Source organism: Pistacia vera, unplaced genomic scaffold (genome assembly GCF_008641045.1).
Source record: "Pistacia vera cultivar Batoury unplaced genomic scaffold, PisVer_v2 Contig196, whole genome shotgun sequence".
Lineage (NCBI taxonomy): Eukaryota > Viridiplantae > Streptophyta > Magnoliopsida > Sapindales > Anacardiaceae > Pistacia > Pistacia vera.
In genome coordinates, this window is record NW_022195997.1 from 392,140 (window position 1) to 414,778 (window position 22,639).

The 22,639-nt window shown below is 35.0% G+C and overlaps 3 protein-coding genes across 3 annotated transcripts; 2 read left to right on the top strand and 1 right to left on the bottom strand.

Annotated features, from left to right (window-relative positions):
• The first annotated feature begins 5,651 nt into the window (after positions 1-5,651).
• LOC116128007 (probable WRKY transcription factor 27) lies at positions 5,652-7,427 on the top strand. The gene is made up of 3 exons (XM_031413676.1): positions 5,652-6,331; positions 6,444-6,557; positions 6,676-7,427. Exons 1-3 carry the CDS (start codon positions 5,748-5,750, stop codon positions 7,157-7,159), a joined length of 1,182 nt encoding a protein of 393 aa, XP_031269536.1. The 5' UTR covers positions 5,652-5,747; the 3' UTR covers positions 7,160-7,427.
• Positions 7,428-9,248: 1,821 nt separating this feature from the next.
• On the top strand, positions 9,249-12,023 carry LOC116127947 (probable NADH dehydrogenase [ubiquinone] 1 alpha subcomplex subunit 5, mitochondrial). Its single transcript, XM_031413605.1, has 2 exons — positions 9,249-9,656; positions 11,639-12,023. The coding sequence occupies exons 1-2, from the start codon at positions 9,344-9,346 to the stop codon at positions 11,824-11,826; spliced, it is 501 nt and encodes a 166-aa protein (XP_031269465.1). The 5' UTR covers positions 9,249-9,343; the 3' UTR covers positions 11,827-12,023.
• A 289-nt stretch (positions 12,024-12,312) lies between these two features.
• Positions 12,313-15,785, bottom strand: LOC116128003 (pentatricopeptide repeat-containing protein At5g52850, chloroplastic). Its single transcript, XM_031413673.1, has 2 exons — positions 13,079-15,785; positions 12,313-12,967 (listed from the first exon to the last, which is right to left on the bottom strand). The coding sequence occupies exon 1, from the start codon at positions 15,783-15,785 to the stop codon at positions 13,401-13,403; it is 2,385 nt and encodes a 794-aa protein (XP_031269533.1). The 3' UTR covers positions 12,313-12,967; positions 13,079-13,400.
• Between the last annotated feature and the right edge of the window lie 6,854 nt (positions 15,786-22,639).

Below are 22,639 nucleotides of genomic sequence, written 5' to 3' on the forward strand. Positions count from 1 at the left end.
AGATGAGTACCAGTATCGTCAAGATCAGTTAATTAATTGAAAAGAAACCAGTCATCTACTCAGTTTATATCTCTTCATCTATGAGGAACATATGAAAACAGAGATTATCCTGTTAAATACTTCTCTTTTTCTCTCTTCATAATCCTCTTGCAAAGTGCGGAGTTCTACTATTATTATAAAGTTCCGGAAAACCAAAATAGCCGGCTTAAAGATCCTCTTAGATTAATCAAATTACTATTAATCTCTGACGAGTTGCATCTATTAAAAGAACAAAAAGCAGCTTTGAGAACTACATGAAAAACAAAACATCCCCTATTCTCATCTTCGTCTGGGTGCCCGCTGACCAAAGTTTCTGAAAGAAAGAACAGTCCCGATGGCAATACATACGAAGAAGATGATAATAAAGAAACAAGCTGCAGTATGAGATATATAGGTCTTTCATTAAGTTTTGAACCCCAAGTCTGGATGAGGAGTCACTTGAACCCCTCGTTATTATGAGTTTGCACGCAGAATTTGAGTTTCTTCAGGCAATCTCAGAAAGATTCAATATAGTGCTTCAAGAGCCATGGGCATTTTGTAATTTTTATCCCAGCAATACTAGTTTTACAAAGATATATATAAATGGGGCATATAAAGATAATTTTTACCCTTGATTTTTTTGATTTCTTTCTCTCTTTTTCTCTTTTTTCCGTTTTTTCTTTGTTTTTTTGGTCTGATGGTATCACTTTATGACCCCGTTTTTGTATGGATAGTATTTTTGTTTCTATTTCATCAACTCGTCTCTTTGATCAGAATCTAGTTCACATTACATCATCAAACAAGACAAAGTTGTCATATTTACGTGGGTCATAAAATAATTTCTTCGTTGCATTTTCTTCTTAGCCCTCACCTAGCTAGAATATAGATTCTCTGCATGTACACTTTTGACACTCCATCAAACTGACATTTGCAGGCATGCATTACTTACTTTGACTCAATTCATGATAGTAAGTAGTTTTGGAAATCCCTTGAGAAAAGGTCAAAAAGAAGATCTTTTTTTTCCCATTTGGGCTGATATTTTTTTTAGTTCATGGAAAGTTTTGACTTCTATACAATTTTTTTCAAAAATTTAGAACAATATAACTCTAAACACTCACCACATATAATTGAATAATTCTCAAAATCCTTTAAAAGCAGCACTAAAAATGTAAAAAGTTGACTTTAATTTTTTCTTTTTTTTTTCTTTTGTGCTAGTTTCCTGTTGTCTTTGGTTTAATCCAGTCCAAGAAATCCAACGAAGCATCCAATTTAGTTGGTTTATTTGCACTTTCGTTTCTGTGCCGTTCTTTCTCTCTTGTGACGTATAATCATCTATTAACATGTAAAAAACAAAACCGATTTTGAAAATAAAAAACAAAAACAAAAATAGTTTTTGAAAAACATGAATAACAGTCATGATAACTAAGAAGAAAAACACACATTAAAAAGTGGTGATATATTAAAACACGCTTGAAATGAAATTCAATGAATTGGTGGGCAGTGATGACCTTGATCTCCCTCAACGAATGGAGTTAAAAAGAGGAAATAAACAGCTGAACAAAAGAAGCAAAAATGAATTAGTGGGGAATGGGGATTCATGAATTACTCATAAATCCATCCATCTCAACTCTTTTGGCAAAATTATATATATATATATATATATATTTGACATCTCCGATGCCGAACCCAATACCCGGCTCCCACTCATTGTTTTTTTTTCTCTTCATCAATCATCTCATATCTATCATTTCTCTTTCACAACTTGCCTAACCCACCCCCTCTACAACAAAACTCTGTTATCTCATTATCATTATAACAATCAAATCACTTATCTTATTATTGCTGTTTCATAAAGATATAAAGACAGACACCCCACCTCCAACCTCCATCCATCTCTCATTCTGTGTACATATTTCAATCAAGTCTTATATAATTGAAAATGGTGTTTTCCGTTTCTCCTTGTATTTGACAATTAGGTCAGTTAGCTTATTATGATCACTATGTCTATTCTATCTATGCCGTTGATGAATCCGTTTCTTACTTTGCAAAACACGTTGATCTTCTACTTTTAGACGTTTACTTCCACAAAAATCATTCATTTTCATATATAGTAATTATAAATTTCTGTTATATATAGCTATAAATCTACTACTAATCATAAACTTAGGGTTTTCCATATTTATAAAATACAACTATATATTTATAAATCTACGTGCTAAAATCTAGGAGGACGGGTTTATTTTTCCAATACTTAGTGCGATATTCTAAAGTCCTATATAGGGGTGATCGGTTTCGAATACCCTACTTTTTTTGAAGGAATTGAAATTAGCCGATTCCTGAGATTTGGAACCGAAACAAGAACCAGAACTATCCACTTCCAGTCCCTAGAAACCTAGAATCGGAACCTAAAACATAGATTCCGGTTTCGGGTACCTAGATTAATTTTAATTATCCCCAAAAAATTAAACTACAGTCCTAATAGTTTATAAAAATTACAATTCAGTCCCAATTTCTACCAAGGTATTTGGAGCTCAGATCCGGTTCTCAGTTCCAACATTGCATAAACCGAAATCAAACCTAGGAATTCCCAATTCCAATTTTTCAGAACCAGAATCGATGGGTCAAACAGTCTATTAGGCTAAATAATGCAGTGTATTGTGATTATATCCAATCCAATCTAGTACTACGATAACAAATAAGGTGTTAAAAGAGTTATATAATTTTGTAACAATATTTATAGAATAGAAGTAGTTAATTTATACATACATCAAAGATCTCATTCCTCCACAACTAAAAGTTATGGACCTCCTACGACAAAGGTAAGAATGTTTGCATCATTTATTCTTGTGGGTGGTCCAAAATTATAACAATTAATCTTTTAAATGATTATATATATAATATATTTGTCTACTTATTCTAATACATGAACATATTGCAAGTCCTTTGTAGCAACTCATATNTACATTAGGCTAAATAATGCAGTGTATTGTGATTATATCCAATCCAATCTAGTACTACTTAACAAATAAGGTGTTAAAAGAGTTATATCATTTTGTAACAATATTTATAGAATAGAATTATTTAATTTATACATACATGAAAGATCTCATTCCTCCACAACTAAAAGTTATGGACCTCCTACGACAAAGGTAAGAATGTTTGCATCATATATTCTTTTAGGTGGTCCAAAATTATAATAATTAATCTTTTAAATGATTATATATATAATATATTTGTCTACTTATTCTAATACATGAACATATTGCAAGTCCTTTGTAGCAACTCATATATCGTGAATTTGAAGGAAAATTAAAAGTATCTTTTGGGCAATTTAATGTTCACTTTTTTTTTTTTTTTCTTTCTTTAATACACGAATCTTCTATCATCTTCAATATATCATAATATATACTTTTATTTTTTCTTTCTTTTTGTCAAAAGAAGGTAGGAAAAAGAATATTATGACGCACGGGATATCCTTCTTCTTCTTATTTCTAGAACCTTTTTTTTATATATTTTATTCTCCAATTAGTTCACGTAATTTATATTTAGCCCTTAATTAATTCATTTAAGTTTATAATAATTATGTTTCCCCTTCTTAATTATTCAAAATTTATCACGATTTCATGGTATTACGCCAATTTCACGTTAAAAACATTTAATCAATTTTACTTTTATTTACTATTTAATTATTAATTGTAAAATATATTAAAACAGCTTTCACTGCTTAGTAATTGAGGGAGGAAATCTTTATTTATATCAACCCCTAAAATATACTTGATAATTCATATCAATTACTATATAAATTTAATGTAAAATCCATGGTTGATTTAGAATGATTGATTCAATGAGGATGTGATCACTTATGATCTTCTCGATCTACACACAAAGAGATGAACACAAAACTCATAATGAATAAAGGTGTGGTCTATATCGTATACACTTTAAAAGAAATTTAAATACAAAATCAATAGATTAAATTGTAAATAATATTTTATTATATGTATACACTTTATTTATATAATGATGTTGAAAGTTAATTAAGAAAATTATTTAAAAGATTTTAATTATGGAAGATTTACAGGACTATTTGCTCATACACTATTGTAGAATCCAGACCGTTAAAAATGCAAAGATTCCCACATAAAAAGCATCTATAAAAACAAGCCCATGTTAAATGGTTCAAGATCCATCACCTAAAGATGGCATATATGGCAACTAACACAGGAACATTTTCTTTCTCCTTTATGTCTCTTTGTAGGGAGTATGTGGCTCCATCAAATCACGAAGATGTGCTACCACGTTCCTCTGATCAACGCTCAGGATTTATTTGCCTCTGTCAACGAGTGACAGCCCCGTGAAGCCCTCTCCCCTGAGACTGCAACGTGACAAACAAGAGCTTTAAAGCTTTTAAATTGAATTTCAGTTATTTATTATAAATATTTCTCTGCATTCAATTTTAGAGAGTTGAAGAGATGCTGTGAGTGGTCTTTTGGAGAGATAAAATGACCAAATATAAAAATGGAACTGTGGACCCCCCATCCTTCATTTACAGACGCGCGCACTGACGGTGGAGAGACATCAACTTCATTATGTGTAATGTGTTCATGCAGGTGCAAAGCACCATGTCAAAGCTACTTTCGGGCTCATGAAGTTGACGTCCCGAAACAGCGCGTGCATTTCCATGCCTGGGTCCTTTATTTAAAAAAAATAAAATTATTAAGAGTATCGAATTTAACCATACAAGTGAGATCAACTCAGATTTTCATTTTTTTTTTTTTAATGATATTGATATTAGCCTAAGATGTGAATATTAGTTTAATTTTAACATAACATATTTTCATTTAAATAAAACCTTCATCAATTGTTTAAAATCTTATAAATCTAATTTATCTGACAGAAATAAATATTATAAGCTTTTTTTATAAATTAATAGAAGCTTTGTTTATTAGTTTATACATTGAATATTCTCAAAATTAATATTATCAGATCGGATGAATCCAATAATAGACGTAGATTGGTATTCCAAGGTTTAAACATAGCAATATAACCTTCCCTCACGCAGGCTTACGAATTGTAACTCATTAAAGTGGAATGTAGCCCAACGGCAAAATATGTCATGACAACATGCTCATGTGTACAAAGAGTGAATCACACACTTTTCAAAGTGCGAGTGGTATCACTTTCATCCACGAATGCACACCAGTGACCAGTTCACATACAAATCTCCAACCAAATCTCGAGTACAAACAAAGTAGAACGCAGCGTTTAGGGTAGTTGATAGGCATTGAAGAACCATCTCAGTTACACTATCTCTTATTGCATCCTTGGGTCCCCCCTTTGACAATTAACAAAGTCAATGAAAAAGGAGTTTGGTTTCTCATTAGAGAGAGAAAACTAATGATACCCACACAAAAAAATAAAAAAATTACAAAGGCTTTATTGGCTTTTTTCAATAGGGGTATTTTTGTTCTTTTCTTCGTGTATAAATAATTAACAATTACCAAGTCAAGTGCTCCACCATACCAATTCCTCTCTCTCTTCTTACTCTGTCTAAAATCTCTAATTTATTATTATTTCATACCTAAAAAAAGTCAGCGCCGTCCTTTGTGCCTTCTGTTTGTCTCTCCCTCTCTCTCTTTTAATTCTTGCCCAATTACTGATAGAGTTATCAGAAAAACATAAAGCTAGATTGGTTTATTGATAGTTTCAAGGTTGATTTGTCTGCTTAAATGGCTGAGAGATTGTATCCAGTTAGAGGGATTTTTGCAGAGAACTGGGATCTGGACGCGGTGGTCAGAAGTTGCTCTTCCGCCATTGATACCACCACGACATACTCCCGTGAGGCCAGTAATATCACCCATGAAAACGCTACTGTTTCAGAGAATCCTTTGTCTGTTTTGGCTTCTTTGAAGTTTGAAGAAGAGGAAGATCCATTTTCTTTTCCCAATCTTGTACAGGAGAGGAGCAATGGTTTTGAAGAATTGCAAGATTCTTACAAGTCCTTTTTCTCAAACACTACTACCACCAACGCCACTGGCAAAGATGACATTTTTAGCTCTTCAAGTTCTATTATTGGAGGATTGAACAGCCAACAACAACAAGTAGTGAAAACAAGCATCAATTCTCCACTGACACCCACCAGCTCTCCTCTTTTTGTTTTCGGAGAGCCCAAAAATCAACTACCACGACATGTACAGCAACAATCACAGCGTCTGCAGCAAGATTTACAGCAAAAACAACAACACCCACAAAGTCACCCTGGGACCATTTTGTTACGGCCCATGCAATCTCAGCCACCTCGATCTAGAAAGAGGTAAGTCAAGCTTTCTCATTCTTCTTTTTAATGGCGGAGTCTAAATCTGAACCCCAAAAAAAAGAAATTAAAAAGAAAAAGAGAAATGTCTAAAATCGTCCATTTTCAACAGGAAGACCCCGCAAAAGAGAATGGTATGTCATGTCACGGCCGAGAATCTCTCCGCTGATTTGTGGGCTTGGCGTAAATACGGGCAGAAACCCATCAAAGGCTCCCCATATCCAAGGTCTATTCTCTTTTAGCCTTCACTAATCTTCCACTCTTTTTTTCTTTATTCTCTGAATCTGAATATAATGATTATAATTAATCTATACTGTTTACATATGATTAATTTTATTACGCAGAAACTACTACCGGTGCAGTAGTTCAAAAGGGTGTGCAGCAAGAAAACAAGTGGAACGCAGCAACACGGATCCCAACTTGTTCATTGTGAGTTATACAGGCGACCACACGCATCCTCGTCCGACTCACAGAAACTCACTGGCGGGAAGTACACGAAACAAATTCTCCAGAACTCAAACTTCCCTCACCAATAATAATAAAGATGCAACGGCCCAGCCGACCACAACAAGCGGTAACGCTTCATGCTCCTCTCCTCTCTCGTCCACGAGCCACTCGCCAGCGGCCATGGAGGAAGTGAAGAATCAATCAGAGGGAGCTGACGTGGACAGTGAGATGGTAGAGGAAGAGGATGATGAAGACGATCTTCTTATTCCAAACTTAGCAGCCGCTGTGAATGAAGATCTATTCAAAGGGCTTGAAGAGCTCAGTTCTTGTGTTGCTAGTGGTGGTAGTAGTAGAGGAGGAGGAGGAGGAGGAGAGGGGTAAGAGCATAGCAGCCCAGTTCCCACCGCCGGCTGTGGAGCCTGTCGCCGGAGCTGGGCTTCCATATATAAAATATTTTTTCTTATTTTAATTTTCTTTTGGTAGAGTACAGAAACGGTATACTTAAGATATTTTTGTACACTTTCCTTTCAATCCTTTTGTCTATTAAAGATTTCGTTAAGAAAAAATCTGGCTGTTTACTCTCTCAAAGTTATTACTTAAAATTTGTGTTAATATCTGATTAATATAAGATCTGTAATTGCATCTCAAAGATTTTGTTAATTTAATTTGATTATCATGATGATCATGAGGTGATTAATTCATCTACAATTGGCCATGCAATACAGGAGGGTGAGAATGAGATGACAAAAGCAACAGCACATGTTTTTAACAATAATTGAAAAGTTAATTGGAGAAGGTTCATTTCCTTCCTTTGTTAAATGATTATATTGTCCCTTAAAAGCCTCCTAATGTTCTCTTAAAATCAGGGACAATTTTGGTTGTTAATATTGACTTCAATATCAGTATCCTATGTTACCGTGAGTGAATATAGTCAAGTAATTAAAGTTTTTTAATAATAATAAAATGGGTTAATTATTAATCTTAATAATTAATAAAAAGTTGTCGGTAACAAGTATGTAAGGAAGGGTTTAGAAACCGTGACACCGAGTCTGAATTTGAGTTGGCTTTATCACGAGACAACCAGCCAAACTGGAGATCCCTTTCTGTCTGATCTGTTCATACTGTTGTGTTGACTTGACTCTTCTAACTTCTAGGGTCAAATATTTTTTCATTCTCAGAGATAAGACTTGGTCAAACTGAAATTGTTTTATTTCTATTTTTATAAGCTAATTAAAAAAGAAGGCAAGGGGGTAATAAATTATGTGTTTACATGTAACTAGAGCATTCCAAGCATGAAATCACCCGTAAGCTATCCGAGAAAGAATCTAATGATGCAAGTTGTTAAGCTATCTTATCTTTAATTAATTAACCTAATTTTTGGAGAAATGTGATGGGGGTACCTTCTGTTCAGAAGCCCTAATCAACGTGTCAAAATATATATAAAACAAGAAAATTAGTGGAATTAATTGGATTTAAACTTATCTATGGATGATCGGCTCATACGATAGAAAATCTTAAGTATATTACTTAAGATATTTGAGTTCAAATTTTTCTTCGGTTGTTAATAGGGATAGTCATTAGAATTCTTATTCGATTAGTAATTATAGAGACTTGAAAGATTAGTTTAGATACGCGGAAGTTAGTCTGAAAACCTCCCGTCATAAAAAAAATAGGTGGGGGATTTAATATTACTCCGATTTAATCACCTTCATGCTTCACACTGATTTGATAGTTAAATTATATCAATTATTATCAAAGGAGAAATATTATATTTGATATAACAGTTAGTTTATGGATTCAAGTTTAAGTATAATAGTCCATAATTAAGCAATTTGAATTATTTTATAAATTCTAATATTAAATATAAATCAGTAGATGTCAATATGTTTACTTTTTAGGGCTTACATGAGAACACAATCATACTATTTTTGAAATACAATCAAACTTTTTAACGGATTAAAAAATTGATATACTGAAAAACGCCTTTTTACTTTTTTTTATAAATAAAAATACATTATAATGATCATATATGTTATCGGTTATCCATTGTTGTCTTAATGTGTGTCCTAAACCACCACTGAGTGTGTGGTCAATTATGACCCTTAGGTTTATTATTTGAGGTCTTGAGTTCGATTCACCTTGTTACTAATAAAGGTAATCACTGGAGCTCTTACTCGATTGATAATTTTAGGGTTTCAGAAGATTAGTTGAGGTGCACGCAAGCTGGTCCGGACACCCTAATCATCAAAAAAAAAATTCGTGTCCTAGATTTTACAATTATTTACTTTCAATTATATTCACTAGTTAATCCAAATCTATCTCAGATTCTATCCTTATTCCTATGCAATTCTATCTACACCCTCTACCATTTATTTGTCAGTTTTCGTTTTAGGCCAGGTCCAACAAAGCCCTGTGCATGGCCTATTGGGCCTATCCATGAATTTCTCACTTAAATGACATCGGAAAAGCAGCTCTCCATTTCCCAATCGGCCCGCATAAACATACCGCAATATCACGCTCAAATGTACAGCACTTGAGAGGAAGGAGAAGAGAGAAGTGCGAAGGATGTTCCTACGCGTGATCGCACGGCCATTGATGGCCAAGGTGAAACAAACGACGGGGATCGTTGGACTGGATGTGGTTCCCAATGCGAGGGAAGTTCTGATCAATTTGTACAGCAAAACCCTAAAAGAGATCCAGGCCGTTCCCGAAGATGAGGGATACCGTAAGGCGGTGGAGAGCTTCACACAACATCGTCTCAAGGTTTGTCAAGAGGAAGAAGACTGGGAAATGATCGAGAAACGCCTCGGATGTGGCCAGGTTGAGGAGCTCATCGAGGAAGCCCAGGACGAGCTAACGCTCATCTCCAAAATGATCGGTCCGTTCACTCACTCGCTCACTCTTCTTTAATGTGAAAAATTTATCTTTATTAAATTAAATTTTATTGGTTTAAAATTTGGTATGTTGTTGATTGCTCCAATTAGCTTTCCGGCTCCTTTGTTAGGAACCGTAATGTGATTGTCTGGGGCGATTCTTTTATGTGCCAAGTTACAGATTTTCACAGGAATTTACTCTTTTGTTGGCATCCTAATGAAACGTTTTTTATAACTTGAAGTGTCGTATGGACTGAAGCACAGGGTAAGATTTGAATGATTAATTTCAACGCGGTACTAGCTTAGAAGCTCTAGCAAATTATTTTATGTGCTGTGCACGAATTCTCGTAGGCATAGCCTCCCTGATAATACATTAATTAGTAGAGTTTTCACAACCGCTGACAAAAAGTTGTTGATAGTCTGGGTGTCGAATGTGGAAGTGTTATTATGAATGAGTTTGAATATTTCAGTGTTCTAATTAATGAAATTTAAGCTTCCTGTATCAGCTCACAGTGATGCTCCCGAAGAAGCTCATAAAGGAGACATTAGAAGAGCTTCTCTATGATCAAAAAAGCATTTTTGAACCTTTAATTGAAATACAACTTGCCCTAGAAAAAGCCATATAAAATGGGCTTGTAGCCTACTTCTTCATTCTGAAGTTTCAGTTCTTCCCAATCTGATTTTGGGTCCTTATGTAAGTGTCTAGTGAAACCCCTGGCAGCCTTCCGTGATTTAGTTTCTTTGCAAATTGATTCAAGATGCTGCTTGATTTACATACTGGACTTTCTGACGAGGCTAAGGTGGCATTTTCTTTTTTGCCTTAAAGTTGAATATATTTGTTATTTGAAAAAGTCTAAATGTACAAGTCTGATTGATATGTTTGTTTTTTAATTTTCAATGTCTGATTATAAGTATTGAATTGTTTGTTTTTATATTGGAGAAGCATTTTAAAACCAATGTTTTGACACATATATCCTTATTAAGTATAATATAGTTTTATATTTTATATGTTTTCAACAATTTTAAATTATCAAATTTATGAAAATTAAAACAAAACTAATTTATTAATTAAAAAGAACTATGTTATTATATTTTGATATAATATTTAAAAATTTTATTATAACAAAAAAATAAAATAATTCTAAAAATACATAATGCATAAAGGTTTTGTCAAAATTGGAATTATATATTTTAGTATCAAGATAAAAGCCAAATATTGTAGCTTTTTCAGATATAAGTCAAAAAACAATCAATTCTAAAACATTTGAATCCACTAAAATTAGACATTAAGACTTAAGATAAAAACCACAAACAGGCCCTAAGATTAATTACTCTAAAAATAGTGTGTCAAAGCTACATTTGAGTTTGCAAACAGTCTGGATGCTAAAAAAGTCTTTTCATGTTGCTGTAAGCTATGAACGTCATTCTTTTTCTTGTTCCTGTCACAACATTTCTGTTTGATTAAATTAAAAAGGTTTCCCTTTGTCATTTGACATCTCTAATTGTGGAATTATTATTATTACTTTTTATTTATACGGTTCTTCAAGTTCTAGAAATGGTTCAGAAAGGGCTCAATACTGAACGATTCTTAAGTAAGTGCTATATATTCTTATTTTTATCATACGAGCAACCTAACTTTCTTTCTCTTTTTGATAATTACATGACACATTTAACTTGGTACCTTTCACTTATAAGATTGTGATGTTCACTTGTCTAGACATGATGCTAATGTCTTCCATTTTCTTCTAGCTCCTTTCTAGTGAGGCCTCCTATTATAATCAGTTAGTGATAGACTAGCCTTGCAGTATGTTGAATGCTTATCTTGAGTAATTGAAGTATGGGTTAATCATCAAACTATGCGATAATTTTAATCGAAGATTTATTTCTATGTTAGATTTGTATTACCTATTTTTTTGTCATTTAATTCATGAAAACAGCTCACATTTTGTTAGTAATAGTGTGTAGAATGTGCTTTGGTTTATTGCAGAGTGGGATCCTTGGGGTGTTCCTGATGACTATGAATGTGAAGTTATTGAGAATGATGCACCGGTTCCCAAGCATGTTCCTCTGCACCGACCCGGTCCTCTGCCTGAGGAATTCTACAAGACATTGGAGGCTGTTACCAAAAATGATGCTCCTGCTGTCACCTCTGGTGAGTCACAGCCTAAGGAATAATATGCTGCTGGCACTTGTCTGGAGTAACGATTAGTTTCATGGTTGAATTTGTTTTTTCTTAAAGATTAATCTTGTTACTTTGTATCCTGCCTGTTTTTAGGTTGAATAGAGTTTGATTAATGAGACAAAGGCTTGAACTATCCGGTTAATAATCTTGAGATGAACAGGTGTTACAAGATCTTTTTTGTTTTACCACATCTTATTTGTGCATTCCAGTGGAAATGATATTACTTATTTGTCTGGCACAATCACCATTTGGCTTTCAAAATTAGCATCTGGCTATTGTGCAGAACCAAACTTGTTTATCTGTATCTGATTTACTCTGAAATTGATGCTGAAGATTTTGCGAAACTATTCACTATTGAAAAATGAAAATAGTCAGCACTTGGGTCAAGCTCCTTGGAGATGAATCAGAATGTCCAACAATATTTTTTCTATAATTAAGGGAACTCAAACTCATCATGTTTCGTCCAACAATATCGTTTCTATAATTTAATGAACTCAAACTCATCATGTTTCGCCTGTTTACAACTTGACTCTGGTATCAACTTCCAGAATCCAAACAAGCAATTTTAAATGGAGCTGTAACTCATCTTCCTCTACTTGTAAGGCATCTGAGCAACTGATTTCACAAACCTGAAACCAGAACAAGAGACCTCAGAATTACCCTCCTTCTCGCCTTTCCCCAACTCACCAAATGCAGGAAATAGTTCCAACTGCTGTGCAATTCATATTCGTACAGATTTATACTCGATATTGCGAAGAATCTTTTAGCAGCAACTACTTTCGCAGGAGGTTAAACATTGAGGATGGGGCTTCGGCTTAACCACTGCAGAATTCATCAGCTCAGGACGCCAAAACAGAAGAACATGGTAATGAGTTGATTTTTAGGCGCAAACAATTTGGATTATTTTCGTGCTCGCTTTGCAATAGTCATGTACTATGCAGAATAAGCAACCGTAGTTAGTTCCAGTATTTTCCAAAAGTTCACAGGGGCTAAAGCCTTTTGAAATTTCATAAGCCTGGCCATTCAGAGTGATTGACACAGTAGCCATCAGCTTCAATTCAAGCTGCCAAACTGTAAAACATCTCACAAATTCTTTTCCCATTCTCCTTGTGAAAGTAAATGGCCTCGTTCAAACTGGAGAAGTGGACAGATACAGTATCAGTATTGAAAATATTCGTAAAAGGCATTACAATCTAAATTTCACAGCCTAGTCAAAACATCACTGGATAAGCAGGAAGCAGATACCAAACTTTAACCTGACGGAAGAATCATCTATCCTGACTGGGAACTGATCCACAAGGTCTTGGAAAGTCTCGTTCCAGAATTAAGACTACCAATGGCCCTGCACAAGCATTCATCATGAAGGAATGAAATCATTTTCCATGGCTCACAATGCTCCCCATGGTCCATATCAGTAGTCACAAGGAATAAGATGTTAAAGGTAATCTCTGCATATAGGTTATAACTATACGAGTCTTTCATGTATTTAGAAGGCTGAAAGACTGAATATGCAGCAGCCTAATATACAATATCTCACTCCATGTCTTCATATTGATATATGTAATCCTTAAACTCTGTTATAGCTCAGTCTATTTTCTTCATGAACCCCATCTTCAGCATGTCCCGCAATAAAGAGATGAATCTTGTTCCCATATTCCATCGAGCTTGGTTCAGGATTCATCAAACCTCTTTCTCTCATCATCTGGAAAGTATTCTCAGCTAAATCAGAATGGCCAGTATTATTATACAGGTCTGCAAGCAGCACATAGAATGCTGGATCTGAAGGGTCAAGTTCGAGCCCTCTCCTTGCTATATCTTCCCCGAGAGGTACATTCTTATGCATCTTGCAGGCACCCAGTAATGTTTTGTAGATCAGAGCATCTGGCCTAAAAGGCATAGTTTGTAGCACATCCATTGCCTCCTCTAGCCTGCCGGCTCGTCCAAGAAGATCAACTAAACGAACATAATGATCAAACTGTGGCAATAAATAATGCACTTTTTCCATAGACTGGAAATACTCAAGACCCAAGTCAACCAGTCCACCTCGACTACAAGCAGAAAGCACTATCAAATATGTAACATAATCGGGCTTGATTCCTGCTAACCTCATATCATCAAAAGCTGAGAGAGCAAAGGAGATATACCCATTTGATGCCAATCCAGATATCAATGTGTTCCATGACACAACGTCTGGCTCAGTTATTTCCCTAAAAACTCTGTGTGCATCAGATAAAGATCCAGATTTCCCATAGAGGTCAACTAGGCTATTTGAAACTGAAATCCAGCAAACTAATCCAGATTTCATGGAATGGCAGTGAAGTTGCTTTCCAATTTCCTCCCCAGCCAAGCTCGCTGATGCAGCTATGAAGCTGGCCAGGCTAAATCCATCCATCTTGACATTGTCATTATACATGTGAGTTATGATGTTCAACGCCGCTTCATGATGACCCATCTGATTCATTCTTGTGGCTAAACTTGTGTATGCGGCAGCATCTCGGTGACTCATCTTGCTAATCACTTGCCATGCATCATCTACTAATCCCAACCCAGCATAAGCATCCACTAAAGCATTCCCAACGACTATATCATCATCCACTTCTGTTTTGATAGCACATCCATGGATTTTCGACAGTTGGCTTACAGATTCTACTGTACTGCAGGCCCCAAGAATACTCGAGATTGTAAAGGAATTTGGTTGCACTCCTGAAGCCTGCATCTCCTCGAAAAGTTGAAAAGCTTCTTGATGAAAACCATGTTCGACAAAACCAGCAATCAAAGAGGTCCAAGAGATGACATTTGGTGAGCTTATTACTCTAAAAGCTCTCAAGCCACTTTCTATCATGCTGGAACACTTTAGGTACATGTCAACAAGTGCATTTCCAACAGACACATCATCCTCCAATCCAGCCATAATCACTCGTGAATGAATCTGTCTCCCCAGATCCAAAGATAGAACTGATGAGCATGCACCCAAGATACTAGAATACGTGAAGTTATTTGGTGCTACTCCACAAACCTCCATATCATGAAATGCAGCAACAGCCTCTCTAAACTTCAAGTTCTGAGTAAACCCAGATATAATAGTAGTCCATAACAACACATCATATTCAGGCGTCAAATTTGAGACCTTGATAGCATCTTCCATCCTCTGGCATCTCGAATACATATCAACAAGGGCAGTTTTCAACACCACATTCATCTTGACTCCCCGAACAATCATGTGACCATGAACCAATCTTCCATAACTTAAACCAAGAAAACAGGAAGCAGCTAAAATTTTCACAAAAGTGAACTCATTTGGATGAACACCGGCCTCAATCATATGAACGTAAAATTGCAAAGCCCGGCTCCATTTTCGCTCTTTAACAAACGAAGAGATCATTGTAGTCCAAGAAACAGTATCACCGTTTTCCATACATGTAAATAACTTATAAGCTTCATTAGTGAAACCCCATTTGGAGTATAAATCAATCAAAGCACTGCCCGAAAAAGGATTTGATTGAAATCCATATTTGATAACATAGGACTGAACTCGAGTTCCATAGTTGAATTCACCAAGAGCAGAACACGATCTCAAGACACTCGAAAACGTAAACTCATTGGGATATTGACCAGAAATCATCATACAATAAAACAAATCAAGCGCCTCGTAGTGTTTTTTATTCTTAACATAACCAGACAAGATCCCGGTCCAAGAAGCGACGTCTTTTAGAGGCATTTCATCAAAGAAGTGGCGTGCATTTTCCACTCTGGAGCATTTTACGTAAAGCGAGAGCAAATTGTTGTTTAAGAATAATTTATCCTGAAGACTCAACTTGATAATTGGGCTGTGAATGCATATACCTTCTTTGAAAGACTTGGAGTTGCATAATGAAATAAGCCGCGAACAAGTTTCTTCGAGTCGGTAAATTTCAGTTCTGTTTACAATGTTGGTTACTGATTTTGATATCATCTATTGGTTTTGTTGGTATCAAAATCGAGCGGCAGTGCGTGAATTAAACTTGAGTTAGGAAGGCGTAGGCGCGCACAAGGTTTCTTTTATAAGTAGTATTTGTTCGGCTAGATAAGAACAGTTGGTAACGGGATTTTCTTTGGCATGGTTTAAATATTTTATGTGTTTTTTTTTTTTTAACATTTATGAGTTCATCGTTGCAATTATAAGACTATCATTGGTTTATGATATTGTTGCATTGATCTTATGACTAGTTACACAGCCTCGAGTGTTTTTGAGATTAAAAAAACCCTATATGGGTTCGGTTGTTTTAGTATTTTAAAAAAAAAAAAAGTAGGGCTTAGTTTATTTCACTTTTTGGAATACTATTATTAGTATTCCTACAAAAGTTAAACAGTAAAATGTTATTATTCCCAAAATATTATTCTATATTTTTTAATTTCTTTTAAACCTTCTAAATTTTTTAATTTAACTTAACACCCTAAATATTTTTTTTAGAAATTGCAAAAACACTCTGGCCACCCTCTGACAGTGGTGGCCAACTGTCCGTATTTAATGGGTGAGTTGGGAGTGTTTTTGTTAACTTTTAATAGAGGTGTTTAGTAAATAAACAAACATAAGAGATATTTTTGTTAATTTCTAAATCCTACATCATAATACCCACCTAATTTAACTTTTTTCAAAAGATTATTCTAAAAACTATCAGAATAATGAACCAAAGGGAGCCTAGGTGGTAATAACGAGGTAAACTTTAAAAATTAATAAAAATACCTCTTAGTTTGTTAATTTATTAAACACTCCTGTAATAAAAACATTAAAAATTACAAAAACACCCCACCCATCCATTAAATACCGACAGTCGGCCACTATCATCAGAGGGTGGCTGGACTCACCGTATCGGTGCATGACCGACTGGATCTAGCCGGTCTTGCACCAAGATGACCTTTTCCAGCCAAATCCACCGTGGATTTGGTTGGAAAATGCCAGATCTATGACTAGATCTGGCCATTGACAACCAGATCTAGCCGTGTTTGGTCGTCAACAACAACCAAATCTTGGCTGTAGTTGACGACTAGCTACGGCCAAAGATCTGGTCATCAATGGCCAGATCTTTGGCTGTAGATCTAGCATTTTCTGGCTAGATCTACAGTGAATCTAGCTAGAAAAGGCTATATCAGCGCACTACAAGCCATATTCAACTGGTAGTATGCCATTAAACCAGATTCCGGCCACCTTCCGACATAGGGGTTGTTTAGTTAAATTAACAAACTAAGGAGGTTTAAAAATAATTAAATATAATATAATAGTATTTTCAGAATAGGGAAACAAATGTGTATTTTGGAAATGATAGGAATAGAATAGGGCAAAAATCGGGAAACAAACACACCCATAAGTGGGTTTTTGTTTAAATATTCTATTCGTTTTCCAAATAAAAATACACACTTGTTTCCCTGTTCTCAAAATACTACTCTAAATTATTCAACTATTATTAATTTTTAAATCCTACCTCGTAATAACCACCACCCAACTCTACCTAACAATAATATTTCAAAAATTAATTCTTTTTAAACCTCTTAGGTTCATTAATTTAACCAAACACCCCCCAAAAAAAATTTTACAAAATTGACAAAAACACCCTCACCCACTCACATTTGCCAGATTCCGGCCACCACCGTCGAAAGGTGGCCGGAATCTAGTATAATGGCGCATTACCAACTGGATTTGGTCAATAGTGCGCTGATCTAGCCTTTTTCGGTTAGATCCACGGTGGATCTGGCTGGAAAAGGCCATATCGACCCACGACCAGCCAGATCCAACCGGTCGTGTACCGATACGATGACTTCGGCCACCCTCTGGCTATGGTCGTCGGATTTCGGTATTTAATGGATGGGTGGGGGTGTTTTTGTTAATTTTTAATGTTTTATTACAGGGGTGTTTAGTAAATTAACAAACCTAAGGGGTGTTTTTGTTAATTTTTAAATCCTACCTTGTAATTGTAATAGCCACCTAACTCTTACTTTTTCAAAAATCCTATCCAAAATAATAAAACAAACACATCCTAGATTATTTTTAACCTCTTAGGTTCATTAATTTAACTAAACACACCCCCAAAAAAGTTTAGAAATTGACAAAAACACCCTCACCCACTTACATTTGCTAGATTCTAGCCACCACCATCAGAAGGTGGCCAGAATCTGGTATAATGGTGCACTACCAACTGGATTTGGTCAATAGTGCGCTAATCTAACCTTTTTCGGTCAGATCCACGGTGGATCTGATTGGAAAATACCATATCGACGCACGACCAGCCAGATCCAGTCTGTTGTGTGCCGATACGATGACTTCGGCTACCCTTTGGTAGTGGTGGTCGGCTTCCGGTATTTAATGGATGGGTGGGGGTGTTTTTGTTAATTTTTAATGTTTTATTACAGGGGTGTCTAGAAATTAACAAACCTAAGGGGTATTTTTGTTAATTTTCAAATCCTACCTCGTAATAGCCACCTAACTCTTACTTTTTCAAAAATCCTATCCAAAATAATAAAACAAACGCACCCTAGATTTTTTTAACCCCTTAGGTTTGTTAAATTAACTAAACACCCCACCAAAAAAAGTTTAGAAGTTGACAAAAACACACCCACCCACTCACATTTGCCAGATTCCGACCACCACCATCGGAAGGTGGCAGGAATCTGGTATAATGGCGCACTACCAACTGGATTTGGTCGATAGTGCGCTGATCTAGCCTTTTTCGATCAGATCCACGGTGGATCTGGCTGGAAAAGGCCATATCGATGCACGACCAGTCAGATCCAGCCGCTTGTGTGCTGATACGACGACTTCGGCCACCCTCTAGCTGTGGTGGTCAGCTTCCGGTATTTAATGGATGGGTGGGGGTGTTTTTGTTAATTTTTAATGTTTTATTGCAGGGGTGTCTAGAAATTAACAAACCTAAGGGGTGTTTTTGCTAATTTTCAAATCCTACCTCGTAATAGTCACCTAACTCTTACTTTTTCAAAAATCCTATCCAAAATAATAAAACAAACACACCCTAGATTTTTTTAACCCCTTAGGTTTGTTAAATTAACTAAACACCCCAAACAATAAAAGTTTATAAATTGACAAAGACACCCCCACCCACCCACATATTGCCGACAACTGGCCATCACATCTGGAAAGTGGTCAAAATTTGTAGGAATGACCCATGATCGACTGGATCTGGCTGGTCGTGTGTCGATCTGGCCTTTCCGGCCAAATTCACCATGGATCTGGCCAAAAAATGCTAGATCTATTACTATAGATCTGGCCGTCAACGGCTACATCTGGCTAGACTTGCTCGTCGTTGATGGCTAAACAACGACCAAGATGGGTGATAGTGGCTTGGGTGGGGGGGTGTTTTTGTTAAATTTAAAACTTTTATTGAGAAAGGTAATTGTTAATATTTTGAGTTGAATAGAATAAGAATGAATTTTGAAGAATATTAAAATAAATGTATTTTTGGCTTTTTAGAATAGGATAGTGGGAGAAGAGTGTGCCAAACAGACTTATTATATTTCCAAGTGTTTTACACAAGAAATATTCTCACATCTTTAAGAAAATTTCTAGTCACTAATACTACACATATAAATGATTCATATTTATATACAGTAAAGTCTATCTAAAGTGATACTCTATATAAGAATTGGGGATATACAAAAAGAAGCGGGTATTCGAGGCTGTGGTTCTAAAAAATTAGAACCGGTATTGTGCGGTTATAGTTCCACCACTATAAGAATTAGAACCAAAACTAGAACCAAGACCCGGGTAGAAATCAGGACTGAACTGTAATTTTTGTAAACTTTTGGTGGTGTATTTGTAAATTTTTTAGGGTGTATTTGTCATTTTTGTGAATAGTAGGGAGTAATATAATTCTCCCGAATACATAGAATCGAAATTGGAACCTGTAACACAGGTTCTGGTTCCAAGCTTTTAGCAATCGAAATCGATCGGTTCTAGTTCCATGGGATTTAGACGGGCACCCGGATAGTACACCCCTAATAGGAATAACCTCCATGTAGTCATAAAAATTTTGGTCTCAACTTGGGCTAGTTATAAATAAGAATAAATTTCATATTATAATATGTTATAATTTTTTTAGGTCTCGTCTTAAGGAACTTGCCTTCATATAGTAATAATTATATGTATATTGTAAAAAAAATATATGCTATGAGTTCATGTATTAACCTTAGGTGGTATGGTTGATTTGCTAGAAAAGGAAGGAAATGTATCACTTGAATTGTTTGAAGATTGCATGGGTTGTGTTATAGTACAATGTATTTGTAGAATTTACGTTGAGAGAAAAACATTAAAGAGAATGCAAAATTTTATATTATTAAGACGACTTTGCATATTCTCCAAACTATATAGATATATGTACAAGCTTTTTGAAACAATTAATTAATTATTAATGTAATTTATATTTTACCTCTATACTACTTGCAATAGGATAACTAAATCAAAACAATAATTTTTTGTAACTACACCACATTTTCATAGTAATAAAATCAGTTTGGTCCCACCATTATGACTATACAATAATGCTAGATCTATAACATTCTCTTACAATCCCTGACGTGGCAGCTCGCAAATAGGCAAGTGGGACCCATACAAGAAGGTGGAACCCATTTTGTGAGCTGATCAATGACGATTTGCCCCGTTTAGGGTTGTGAGATTAGATTGTGGACCGAGCATAGAGGTAGCGGTGGGCTGTGTTGGGCCAAAATTTCCACGTCCAACTGTTTCATGGGCCGTGCCGTGTCAGACAACCAAAACTCAAGGCCCATGGCCGATGGGCTATGTCGTGCCGTGCTTTTGTGGGTTGGCCCACATGTCGCATAGGCTTTTCTCAAAAAAATTAAATTTTTTTTTTTTAAATTCGTGGGTTGTACCGTGTCGGTCCACATGCCAAATCCTAAGCTCACAACATGGCCCATGAGCCATGGCACGAAACAAAATTTTCATGCTGTCCCAAAAAAATTGTGGGTTGTGCTAGCATGACCCATTGTCACCTCTAACCTAGCATTACTCTATGACTATATAGAGGTTTTTTGTTCTACCATTATAACTATATAGATGTTTTTTATTATACTATTATGACTATATAGAAGTTTTACTGCCTAATGTATTATAATGTATAAGTTTGATAATATTACGTAAATAAAATCAAAATATCAATTTTAAATATTATCTGTCGTGGTTATGAATATATTAGCGTCACCTTAATTATATATAAAAAAAGTAATATCAATTAATACAATGATTTCATACTAGCACAATCACATTAATTGTTTCAAACCTTAATTTTAACAAACAGGGGGCTAATTTTTTTCAGTGTAGTTTTATTTCGAGTTTTATAACTACCAAAAATCTGTTGTATTATGTTTATTAATTAATATTTATTCTGCTAAAATTTAGATTCTCATAATCTGATTGAATTAATGAGATTAGATTCGTACATAAATTATTTATTAAATTTCAGAAATATGTTAAGTTTTTCAGATGAACTAATAAATATAATACTAAATATAGAAATTTAACAGGTCAATATATAAAAGGTCTGTACCTCATATTAAGAGGCGTTTGGTTCAGGACTGTTAGATTACTGAAAATATTAGATTACTGAAAAGATAGATTATCTTGGAAGATTATTGAGAATCTTTAGGAAAATATGTTTGGTTAGTTGGTGGGTATGTTATATTAATATGTTTGGTTATGGGGAATAAATTGGTGGGGATGTTATTTTAAATTACTAAATTGTCTCTTTTACAAATATTAATATAATATTATTTTTATTATTAATTTTTGAATAATTTCTTTTAACCCCCAATATTTCAGATTTAGTTAAAACACCCCCGCTTATATAAAACTTTAATTTATTATGAAATCACCCCCACCTCTTGCAACAGCCTACCGCCACTGCAGACCACTGTCAAAATTCTCCGAAAGTCCCCATCAGCAGCTCACCGTGACCAAGAGGCTTCGATATGGCCGTTTTCGGCCATCAATATGACTGAAAATGGCCATAGCGAAGCCTCCCACTGAAACTCGTTCTTTTTTAGGGACTCCGACAAGTTTTTGGTGGTGGTCGGTGGTGGTTGGCCGCTGTCGGCGGTGGTGGCTGGGTGGCAATGGTGGTGGTGGCTGAGTGGCAGTGGTGGTCTGTAAATTGTTTTAAATATAAGGACATTATTGTCCAAAATTTTAGTTAAACAAGGGTAAAATTGAAATAGGATATTAATGTAAATTTATGTTAAAATGAGGGCATTATTGTCCAAAATTTTCATTAATAAAGGATAAAATTATAACAAAAAAAGATAACACTGGTAATCTCAGAATACCTAAGAAAATGGAGGTAATCAGATTACCTTCAATATCACCAATAGTAACTACTATTGGTATTTGAAGATTACGGAATCTTATATTACTTGACAACTAAACGTGATAATCAAGTAATATAAGATGACATTACCCTAATAATTTGACATTATCACCAATCAAACGCCCTCAAAATATTCAACATTGAATGTGATGTGATCGTGGCTTGAAATGGTCCATTCTTAATTTATTTTCGGGAGAATGACATTTTCCCACCCAAGGTTTGGCGAAACAACATTTCTCACATGTTAAGTTTCAAAATGACACTTTCCCACCCTTCGTCGGGTTCTATTAGTGTTTTCTATTAATATTTGACTGAAAAGATAAAAATACTTTTAAATAGTTTATTTCTTAATTAGTTTATTATAAATTAAAAAGTTAGTTAAGTTAAAATCTTTACTCTATTATTTATTAGTTCAAGTGTAAAAATATATTTTTCCCTT

What these genes read in the sequence shown, in the direction of transcription:
- LOC116128007 (XM_031413676.1), top strand. Translation starts at nt 5,748, where the DNA reads ATGGCTGAGAGATTGTATCCAGTTAGAGGGATTTTTGCAGAGAACTGG. An exon ending in CCACCTCGATCTAGAAAGAG is followed by an intron (nt 6,332 to 6,443) that starts GTAAGTCAAGCT and finishes CATTTTCAACAG; the next exon opens with GAAGACCCCGCAAAAGAGAA. An exon ending in AAAGGCTCCCCATATCCAAG is followed by an intron (nt 6,558 to 6,675) that starts GTCTATTCTCTT and finishes TTTATTACGCAG; the next exon opens with AAACTACTACCGGTGCAGTA.
- LOC116127947 (XM_031413605.1), top strand. Translation starts at nt 9,344, where the DNA reads ATGTTCCTACGCGTGATCGCACGGCCATTGATGGCCAAGGTGAAACAA. An exon ending in GCTCATCTCCAAAATGATCG is followed by an intron (nt 9,657 to 11,638) that starts GTCCGTTCACTC and finishes GGTTTATTGCAG; the next exon opens with AGTGGGATCCTTGGGGTGTT.
- LOC116128003 (XM_031413673.1), bottom strand. Translation starts at nt 15,785, where the DNA reads ATGATATCAAAATCAGTAACCAACATTGTAAACAGAACTGAAATTTAC.